Source organism: Hydractinia symbiolongicarpus, chromosome 10 (assembly GCF_029227915.1).
Source record: "Hydractinia symbiolongicarpus strain clone_291-10 chromosome 10, HSymV2.1, whole genome shotgun sequence".
NCBI classification, from domain to species: Eukaryota; Metazoa; Cnidaria; class Hydrozoa; order Anthoathecata; family Hydractiniidae; genus Hydractinia; species Hydractinia symbiolongicarpus.
The window spans coordinates 23291693-23303643 of NC_079884.1; the positions used below are offsets into that span (position 1 = coordinate 23291693).

The window sequence follows — 11951 nt, forward strand, 5'->3', positions numbered from 1 at the left end:
CTGGCGTATTATTATATAGATTAGTCAATAAAACCCGTGGAAAAATCCACTTAGGCAGGATAACAGTAAAAAAGAACCGTTATTTAAATTGTGATGACGCCAGCAAAGATCTGTCAAGAGACAAAATATTTTTTCTTTGAAATTTTTTTTCACGTTCCCCCCATTGTGTAGAGCTTAAACTGCTGATCAAGAAAATTTATATGATCATGTGATTTTGATGAGCGGTTAATGAGATATAAGGGTTTAAAATTGTTTGATAACGTCAGCGATGGCCCGTCAAAACCCCAAATTTTTTTTTTAGAAATTTGTATACCTGTTGCCTTCATCGTATAAATCTTGAAACGCTGATCAAGAAAATGTTGGATCATGTACTTTTGACAAACGGTTGCAGAGATATTAAGGAATGTTTTTGATGACGTCATCAACCCGTTTTAGTCGATAAAGTTCGTGGAAAAATCCAAATGTGCAGATTAAAAAACGAAAAAGAAGCATCATTAAAATTGGGATAACGTCAGCAACCCATCCACAAAAAAAAAAATTTAGAAGCTTGTTTTCACGTTGCCTCTATTGTGTAGAGCTTAAAGCGCTGATCAAGAAAATGTATATGATAATGTGCTTTTGATGACCGGTTAATGAGATATAAGGTTTTAAAAATTTTGCTGACGTCAGCAATGGCCCGTCAAAACCCCCAATTTTTTTTAGTAACTTGTATACCTTTTGCATTCATCGTATAGATCTTGAAACGCTGATCAAGAAAATGTATAGGACCATGTACTTTTGACAAACGGTTACGAAAATATTGACGTTCAAAAGTTTTTTGATGACGTCGTCAACCCGTTCATACCGAAACGGATTTCGGGAAACGGATTTGGGAAACTTGCCCAAATTGGTCCCAGGTGGTCCTCAGTTACCCATACGGTGAAAAATCATTGACGTCACCGCCTCGTTTCCAAGTTATTTGACCTCAAAGTTTTAAATGCACTGTAATGGCTTCAATAACTTAATATAAGATATTGACGTTAAAGTAGTGTTATTGACGTCGCGCCGTAACGTCAGGAAATTTAACATTTCAGACATAACTTTTTCGGCTACATCAAAGGAAAATGAACTTATCCACTTTGCCTGTTACAAACAGACACAGTCTCTGTATTATTATAAGAGATAAAGTAAACCCTTGCTATTAAAGGTTAATGAGACTGTTGTAGAAGGTGTAGTTCCGTAAGAAAGATTATTTAAAGAATTTGTAGCAGTCAATTGTATTCACTTTTTAGTCAGAGGTAGCTAGCTAGCTTAGAGCTATTAGCCACAGCTGCAGCTGAATAAAAGTCAGATTCGTGAAGATAACACAAAAATAAATAATAATGTTAGCTAGGATAAGAAGCTCTTATATTAAACTGAATAAAAGACTTATGGGAACACCAACACTGGCTGGCATTAGGATGCTTCCTCGAAATCTTGGTACGTAGCCAAAATCCTAAAAATCTTAGTGTGTTTAAGATTTGTACATTGCTGAAAAACGTGAAAATGTATAATTTTGTTAACATGTTATATATACCGAAAAAATTTTTATTATTTATTTAAATATTCCTATAGATACAAAGTATGTAGAAGACCTACAAACCTGACACCATCACTTCCAACCTAAAATGGCTTTCGTGAACTATTGTAGCATTTTAAATAAAAAACGGCTATTATTAAGGCGATATTTATTTTAATTAAAAAAGTATAAATCTTTGACAGGAAAAAGATAAAAAAAGAATAATATAAAACACAATTTGCTTATCAGCCATTCAAAACAGGTGTTCGATAATTCTTACGTTTTCCCAATTTATTATTTCATAACAAAGCACTTTCGAAAGGAAATCTAATTTGGCTTAGAATATATGCTCTGTTACAATTTTATTTCGCAGTTAAGCAAATACAGTTGGCTCCCTCTAATTCGAATCTCTATAATTCGATTATTTCTATAATTCGAACGAGTGCTCTGTTACTGTCAATTCTCCTTTACTTAACTTTAATTCGAACAGTTTTTCCATATCTTTGCACGATTCTCTCCCTAATTCGAATTTTAAAATGTAAACAGGGCTTTGACAAATTCGAATGTTTCTCTAAAATTTAAAAATTGTCTTTCGAACGTCATTTTTCAAAACGTTGGTCTTGAACTTGGTGATGCAACTCGTATTGTCGAAAGAGATCGTCTCTTCAATGTAAAGCAATCAAATATTCAACAGTTTTTCAAATAGAGTTTCTTTTTTGCGTAACCTATGAAAATAAAGATTGAATGAAACTTGAACTATGTTTTCTTGATTTCAAAATTAACTTAATTTCTCGTAATTCGATTTTCCACTCTCTGAAAAGTTCGAATTACAGAGACTTTCTATAATTCGAACAAAATTTTACCCCGTGGAAATTTGAATTAGGGAGAGTCAACTGTATATCCATTGTTTTATCCATTGACTGACTTATTTTTACACAGGCTAGCTAAGTAATTACAACCCTGGTTATAATTTTTGGCTATCTCTCGAACTGGCATAACACCATCACCTGACGAATTCTACGTATGCGAAAAAAAAAAGCTGTGCAAGATTTAGTTACGCAGATACTTTGGGCAGGTGTTCAAGAATGTTAAAAATACGCTAATCGCAGTTTCTACGAAGCCCGCATTATGGAACAATTAACTTGACAACCCTGGAAGGTCCGGGAAAATGAAAAAAATAGACCATGCTATCGTCAGCAAGAATTATTATAGTGTAGGGTCTTGGATCTAATCAAATAAAGTCCTAAGTCCGTTGTGAAGTAAACATTGACAAGTAAAGTTTAAGAAGTTCAAAGTATGTGGCTCTCGTCTCATATAAAAAGGGGGGTAAATGAACTTTGAAATGGAGCATCCATTCCAATACTTCTTTAAAAAAGATTGTAGTTGATTGACTCGTAGATATATTCCCTTGATTAAAGAAGGAAAAGATTACAAAAAAGAAGTTTTTATGGCGTCAGGAATAAGCTGCCTATATATGAAATTTTTTTTGCCCCAACAAAAGTAAAAACCTGTTTTTACTATTAACTAGGTAGATAAGTATCTAGGAAGCTATTCTTGGTGACATTTCCGAATCTTTGAACAAAATGTTTCAACTAAAGTATTACTCCTTCTAGTTTTTAATTGCTACTAAAATGTACTAAATGCGAATGTACTAAGCTCACTTAAAACACCGTGAATGGTAACTGACTGGTTGATTAAGTGTGTTATAACAGGATCTGGTAAAAACAAACGCTACGGATTTCAGTTTTGAGCATGAAAGGTACCCTTAGGATGAGAATGCGTTTTGACTCTTCAGTAGACGATCGGGTACACAGCACAGTTGTACAGCATGGTTGAAGAGCTACAATCCTGGCCAAAATTGGTTAAGAAAAGGCCCAACACATGTGGATTTATTACCTTTTTTGTTTCTGTGGTCCCATATGTTGTAGAGATTCTCTGTTTTGTTGACATAACTTAACATGAAAAAATTAAGGTATATGTATACTAAAACGTTGCAGACTTTCTACTTATAGAACAACAGCTAGTTTCCAGTACCCCCATTTCAATGGTGAAGTCATTGTCACAGTTTGAAAAATGCAGCTGGCTACTCAACCCACAGCCAGCCATTGTCTTCAACATTGAAATGGGGGAAAGGGGGGCTTGCATCTTTGTTTATCTTATGAACTTATGAAATTTTATCAACAATTTTGGCCAGGATTGGAGAGTATACTTAGTATATTAACATCTGTACAATTTAGCTAGGTATATTATTTTTATGACACGCAAACATTTTTTTAAATTGGTTAGTAATTTTACTAATCATAACCAACAGCCTGCGACAGAAATTCTCGATCTAAAAAATCCTTATAATAAGAATGAGCGCTAAATTTTGGTAATAAAAAAGGAAGAATGGGCACGTTTTCCCCTTTTTAGGAGTTAGACATTATGAAGACAAAAGAAGTTATCGTTATGAATAAATACATTTCATTTCAATATTTACAATTCTGTGTTTATTCCTAAAAATGAAATTAATTACATTACCTTAAAAGTTGCAAGGAAAACCTATTGTTAAAACTACTATATTTTTTGACAAAGAAATACACAAAAGTTAAGAGAAATTATAAGAGAGAAAGAAAAAAAATATATAGACCTTTGTAAAAAGAATAGGGAACATGTTGTCCTTGGTGCTTTTTTTCCTGTTCAGACCTTTTTTTCCTGTTTTCAAATGCATTCTGCGATTAATTTTTTAAATAGTTTTTTTTTTCCCTTTTTCTCTATAATTTTCACTTTTCTTTTTCATTTTTTATTTATTTTTCTTATGACTATTTCGTACCGCTGTAACGATCTAAAATCCCGTATATCTTATCTTTCAGTTCCACTTTAAGCACGAGTTTAAGGTTGATGTTTTGTGGCGGTGTTTCATCAAAGCAAGCAAACGCATGTCTTACACAAGAACTTTTCATAAAAATTCAAATTTCATAAAAAAATTTTTTGTTCTTTAACTTTTTTCCTCTAAAAGCTGCCGAACACAAATCCAATTAGAAATGAAAGAAGAAAAAAAAACACTTAAAACTTAGTTACGGATTACATTGCGTCTAGCTCTAGGTCTATTTAAAAAGTCTAAGAATCCTACTAAGCCACCCAGAAATTTAAGCAATTTCGTATCCTGGTTTTAATTTTTATAAAAAAACATATACTGATTGTTCTGGTTTAGACTTATCTCATTCTTCTTATTGTATTTGCGGAAAACGAAAACAGATATTTGCGCTTAGAATAAATTGGCTAATGTACACAAAGAACACGCCAAAGATAATTAAGAAATTTGTAGAATCTTAACAGTAAAACTCGCGAAAAAAGAGAATGAAACATTTTCGATATAACGTTTTATTATTCTGCTTACTTTTACTACCATCCGAATAATTCGGAATGAGTAGCCTCTGATATATGTGATTTCTCACGTTTGCAGCAAATTGCCATTCGGAATGCAGCTCTCCAACGTCTATTTAGAAGTATATACAAAATCGGGTTTACTGCAGAATTAGAATAATGCAAAAGCTTGAAGTATTTCACTAAGTCAATGCTGATAAAACAATCTGGACATCTGTAATGCTCGATATTCAACGCCATGAATGGCGTCCAGCTAATAATAAAACAACTTAGTATCAACGATAACGTAACAGCTGCTTTTAATTCTCGTTTTAAACATCTTAAACTTCCAATACTCGCCGTCCTAGCTTTTGTATATGAAACTGAAAAACCCCGTACGGATCTCGCCAGAACACTACGACCAGAAAATATGGAATTCGATCTCCTTCTGTCATCAGACACCAATGGATATTCATGTTCTCCATTCACTGTAAGTGAAATTTTCTCCGGAGAGTTATTATTGGATAAACTACTACTGACGTAGCTTTCTCCGCGTAGACGATTTGCAGTTCTGTCAAGAGAATTCAAAGCGGTAGCGTGCTTCCTTGCCACATACCCCATAACTGTATATGCCACTATCATTATTAAGACCGGAAGAACATATGACATGAATATTATAAATAAAGTAAAGTCCCCTGCTTCAATTGCGAAAATTAAAGAGACTAACAAAGCGGTGTATATCCACATTATTCCTACTGATATACTAGCAGTTTTGCGATTAAAATATCGACGATGCAAAAATGGCTTCTTTATTGCTATAGCCCTATCGATGGCTACTAAAGCTAACGAATAGATGGACAAAATACTAGGTAACATATCGCATACAAGATATATCAAATCACCAAGCTTGCGGTGGTCTTTAGCTGGTCGCACACCACATAAAAATACACCGAATGAATACGGTATTGATACCACCGCAACTAGAATATCACTCGCCGATAGCGATATGATAAAAACGTTCGTTATATTTCGTAAAATACGGTAACGAAAGTAACAGACAAATACGATCGTGTTTCCAATTATTGCTGTTAAGGATATAAATACGTACAGGAAGAAATCCAATTTGTTTAAAGTACTTTCAAATGTGCAACTTGTAGAGATAGAACTCGTGTTGTTCATTCTTGTTTTTTCTCCTTCTTCTTTTTTTAATTATATTCTTATTCCTAAAAAAAGAATTTAAATACATTTGACACAAGCAGCATAGAAGGTAAATTAGTCCATACACTACAAACAAACTTTGAAAGCCAGTATTTCTATTTATAAAACAGAACTAATTAAAACATCTGCCAGGAGATCGGATAGCTGCCTTGCCTTAAAAATATACTGAATGCTAATATTATTGTTACAAAATGATATTTCTACACCAAAGAAATATGTTCTTCTCAGTAAATGGAAGACATATTTTTGCCGCTAACTTTTCAAATGCATAGCCAAATTATTGAATCAGTTTTAAACGTACATGTGGCTTACATATATTTATACGAACCCTTTTCTTCTTCTTGAAAATGAAACACTCGCTAAATAAGAATAAAATATTTTGTCCACTTTTTTGAAAAAACTTTTTCGTCAAACAAAATAACGTAGCTAATATAATTAATTAGCCATTTTGCAAATATGATTAATTTATCAATTTGAAAAAAGGAGGAGAAATGTCCAGCCTTTATATTGTATGTTTTGATAGATGTGATTTCAGGATCATGCTAAGACGATTCACGTAGTCATAGATATTGTGAATAGAAACTGTCCTGAATAGAATCGATGGTTAATTTTATCACATCTTTACTTTTAGGATGAATAATGAGCTCGCAAAACTTAAGATTGACAGTTTGGTGCAGCGTATCTCTTTTTTTTTGTATTACTAACGATGTGGTGATAAAATCAACTTCATCATTTTCCCTTTATGTTTTCTCTTTGTTGTTGAAATACAATGAATTTTTGATTTTTTTTTAAATAGTATAAAACTACTGGTTATAAATATCCCCTCATAATTAAAAAATAAGGAAAGTGAAAAAATTCACCTAATGGAAAATTTTAAATTAGAAGTATTTCATTGTAAGAAATTCACCTTAAAAGCAGTACTTCCTAATAGCGAATTTAATTCACAATTTTCATAAAAATGGCATTGACTATTAAAATTATTAATAAATAAAAATAATACAATATATAAGTAATAACAAGACATAATTAAAAATTTTTAAAAAAGATCGAAATCGCGGTATGTCAACAACAACAGAATAACAACAACAGAATAACAACAACAAAGAGGATTAAATCCTTTCTTGCGACCCCTTCCTTGCTTTAACAAATTCACTTTCCTTTGACTTCCTCGAGAGCATGTTTTTAAGGCAGATTATTTCTGTTGTTTTTAACAAAATATTAAGGGAAAATATTTATTATTGAATATAAAAAACAAAAATTAAAACACAAAATAACAAAAATAAAACGAATTAGTCAAACAAAATACACTATAAACCTGGGTTCTGGCATGTATTGTTGAAAACATGAACTGTCTTTGAAATATGTTTTCTATAAAAGCAATAGAGTTGTTGATTTTTGTACTTAGTTGAAACATAGACAGCTGCAAATGAAGATGAAAAAAACATAACATAAACAAAAGATTGTTAACATTTTAGGATATGTTGTGTAATTTAGAATTGACCTGATAACTAATAAATAAATTGGTTACATTTCCAGCTAAAACATCTTGTTACTAAGTTTTATGGTTAAATAAAAAAGAAAAGAAAATTCTAAATCAGAAGATGTTGTGATAAAATCTTCCCTGACACCGCGTATTATTTTTTGTAAATTAAAACAGGTGGAATGTAGCTATCTACCTTGCTATGTTTATAGAAGAGAAACGGTATACGGGAAAAAAGTCAACAGAAAAAAAAGCGAGTGTGTTCCTAAGAAACACTGTCAAGAGAATTAAGACGTAAGAAAAACGAAGCTTTATTAAGATGGATTAAAAAATTATTTCGTTAGGTTGGGGTCACTAAGTGTTACGCTAAAGGATAGGAATATAGTGGATTAAAATACATTGATCACTTATTTAATTTTTAAATGACTTCTTAGCACTCAAATGCAACGGAAATGCATCCATTCCTTATTTCTGACAAAACGATTCCATTTATTTACTCAGAGCTTAAAAATGAATTAATTTTTCTTATGTGCACAGAAGGAGAATTAAATTTTTAAAATAGACATTTTGATTGCGACTTAAGCAACAATGCCACCACTTCCAAATGAGCTTGTGTTGAGTGCCTCGTGGTTGAAATGAAAAAATCCTTAGAAAACATACCACCAAAACTTTTGTTAACAATATACGACTGGTGAAAAGAATGTTAAAAGATTCCTGTTCCAATAAAAACTAAAAAACATCAGAAGTCTGTCCATGCGATGTTAATATTACAATTTTAATTGGATTTTTAACCACAAGCTTTTGAACAGCATGGCTCTTAACAAATATTAAAACACAGACCAATATCCACTGGAATAGTATCCTAAAAGTATTGCTCAAACTCGTGTCTTTTCTCTACAACTTGTTGATAATAGAACATACCATCAGTAACAAATAATGTTAATTGTATAGTCTCAACCTTGCATTTAAAATGCTACAAATTATTAAAAACTTCGAACATCAGTCCAAACAAAATCCTACGACAGATATAAATACATAATAACTTTAGAACACTTAAACACTTGTCCAAATATTGATAGCTGAGACAGAAGTATATAACACAAACATTGAACATTTTAAGACAGATGTAGAAGAACGGCGAAGGATATGTGAACATGGGCAAAGTTTCCAAAACACAAGTGGCTCCATTTGTCAAATAACAAAGTTGAAAATTTCTTCTTAATTCTTCGTCTACTGTAATAAAGCATGGAACTATCTGGTCTTACCTGGCATACTATTGTAACCCTATTTAGACCTATACTTTTCGGGCTCCTTCAGCTCTGGGTAGGGGAGCTCCATTTTATTATCTCTTAAGCAGAAAAAGCTGTGGATATAAAAGTCTGCATGCACATAGCTCTGTATAAGATAAATAAAATTCACAAAATAATTTTGATAACGTCAATGATTTCAAGACGTCATCTTTTTTTAAATTTGAGATATTTTATCTAATATCTTACTCAACTCTTTGCACATCGTTGGAAGTCAAAAATATGAGTAATAACAGTAAAAAGTGACATTTTGATTACCTGGTCTGTTATCACCCTCCCCCCTTACATGGGGGTTGCAATGACAACCATAAGAGGCAAATACTTATAATAGAAACCTACAAAAAGTCAAAACATTTTAACGTTCACCTCTTACTAGTTCAAAAAAGGAAGCCTGCAATATGGATAAAAACTTTTGTTACATGAGTTTAGTATTTTAGACTAGTTTACACCCTTTGTTACTAATACCAATGATATCTTTTCCGCATAAACGCCCCTTTACACCCTACGAATTGTTTTATTTCTTTATCTTTTCTTTTAATCTCTTTGTACTTTTTGCATTTTTTTGCGCGATGCTTCAAATTTGATAAATATTTTCAAAGATGATATTTCAAAGACAAAACATAGATAAAAAAATCTGATTTTAAAATTATTTTTCCTCTTTCAAAACATACTGCCTCCCATGCTATGCTATTTTATCACTTCTTTTCAAAACAAAATTACAGTTACCATGACAACTAAAATGTTGTTTGTTTCACGACATTAGCTGATTTTGCTAAGTTTGTTTAATCAGATCCCAAGTTAGAGAAAATATATTTATCCAAGCAAGATATTTCTCATTTATTTGGCACCTTGAATAAAATATTGAAATTACGAAATGCTCTCGTTAACAAAAATAAGGACATGATCTTCACATCAAAGTTTTACTTTTTTAACAAACAAAGCATTTTTTGGTCCAAAAATAGTAGTAATGATCTCTCGGCCACAACATATAATTTATCACAAAATTTGCTATGACATGTCTCACAATAATGGAAGAGGACATTCTTTCTACATAACTTACCTTACCTATGTGGAGCAGACAAAAGGGGTGGCTTTACAAAGTGACAATTATATTATAAAAAAAAGAGTTAAAATCTGATTAAAAGTCAATATTCGTCAATATTACGAAAACCAGCCTTAAACAAAAAAATGACAGCATTTGCCAAACACCACACCACTATTTCGTTTTAAATGGATAAATGATACGACGTATTATTTCGCTTACTATAACTACTTATAGCACAGTTTAACATTACTATGCTAACTTTATCGACCATATTCTAATCCACCTAACAAATAGTAACAAAAGATATTAAAAAAAGAGCTTGCATTTACTATCAATTTGTGAGCGTGCATAAAAAGAAAATAGCTTCGACATACCGTTCCCTTTAATTAAATGTCCATTTAGATGTCCACACAAATCCGCCAGGTTTAAAATTCATGTAATCCTGCCAATCGAATTACGATGGCAAAAATAGCTGAAAACAAATTACGTGTTTGTTTACGTTGATAAAAAGCTTAAAACGCTTTTTAAATTGAAGTCTCTTTATAAAATCTGCCGAAAATCTAAAAGCCAGTTAAACATTACGAAAAAAAATCACGAATATTTGTAAGCCTAGTTTTAATGTGTTATTTTTTTCTCTTTCAATTCGCATCATTTCGTTTCCACCACATATTTGTCCAACTTGATCACTATCTTCCAATGTAATATTTTGAAAATGAAAGTTGATAAAACAAAATCCCATTTAAGGATTATTGTTTCTCTTTCGTAATATCCTTACTGCTTTATATAATATGCTATTTTATTGTTTTCTTTAAATCAAAATTATGGCTGCCATTTCAACCACAATGTTGTTTATTTAACGGCGACATTTTTTTATCTTGCAAATCTAGTAAAAAACACTAAAGATAAATAAAAACGTTATAGCAGTGTCTTAGGACGTTATTACCGTTGCATAGAGCACGAGATTTTATTTATAAAAACCTTGTTTATGAGAACAATAGCTTAAAAATTAGCCAGAAATTAAGACTGCATTTAATAGATATTCATGCTCAGTTGATAACAAAAAGATCAAACGAAACCTTAGGTTATGTTATCTGTCTAGTCCATTTTGCATTCTCGTTGGTAAACAATCAGCTTAAGTTATGTTGACGTCACAAATGCAAATACGGTTTATCCATGCTCTGATAAGAACACTGAAATAACACGCATGGCTTTTAGGATAAGAGCACATCAATTTCACTAAAAATTCAGACTTTTTCGACTTGCTTAGGTGTGTTGATTTTTTTTGGTTCAATACATCTTTGCAAAACAACTGTCTTGTTATATCATCAAAAACTCTGCATGCAAATTCATTTTTATGTCTTTTATAGATAATCTTCGCAGAAAACACGGTAATAGAAATTAAGTAAGTATCGGAAAGTTTACCGTCATTCGAGACGACACTGGCTCCTTCTCCCATCCGACTGTAACTGTGTTTCATTACCGCCAGAAATGCGTGTGGTAATTCTCTAACATGTTTGAAAATGGGCTGATAACACTATATTTAAAGTGCGTCAGAGAGGGGACACGAACCTAAAACCTTATGATTACAAGCCGAATGCGCTACCACTACACCATCACCCCATTACTGTAATATCTTGCAAAAACAGTTTTCACTAAGAAATAGATTCTTTCGTTGACGTGAGATGTGGTCATGCGAAATTGTGACGATTTGAAAAATTTTTATTTGCGGTTATGAAACCCGCCTTAAATGTCAAATAAATGTTTGAGAGAGATTAGGAAATGTTTGATAATCTTTAAAACAAAGATAAATATTGGAACAACTGATGCCTGTATTTTACAACTATGAGCTGTTTGTCTTCTAGGTTATGTTTGGCCTGAAAATCTTTTAAGAAGACGTTTCCGTCCGTTGGAAAGTTTTTTAAGCGTTGTTGATTTTTTGATTTCAGCTATTGCAAAGCTTATGATTAAAAAAATGTTCCTCTCACACATGCCCTTGTCTAATCCAGTTCGTTAGTTAGA

At 32.0% G+C, this 11951-nt stretch overlaps 1 protein-coding gene across 1 annotated transcript; it reads right to left on the minus strand.

Moving 5' to 3' along the window:
- Positions 1-3977: 3977 nt before the first annotated feature.
- LOC130612547 (octopamine receptor-like) lies at positions 3978-11242 on the minus strand. The gene is made up of 2 exons (XM_057433873.1): positions 10307-11242; positions 3978-6105 (listed from the first exon to the last, which is right to left on the minus strand). Exon 2 carries the CDS (start codon positions 6059-6061, stop codon positions 4922-4924), a length of 1140 nt encoding a protein of 379 aa, XP_057289856.1. The 5' UTR covers positions 6062-6105; positions 10307-11242; the 3' UTR covers positions 3978-4921.
- Between the last annotated feature and the right edge of the window lie 709 nt (positions 11243-11951).

Excerpts from the sequence above, each read along its gene's own strand:
- LOC130612547 (XM_057433873.1), bottom strand. The coding sequence starts at position 6,061 with ATGAACAACACGAGTTCTATCTCTACAAGTTGCACATTTGAAAGTACT.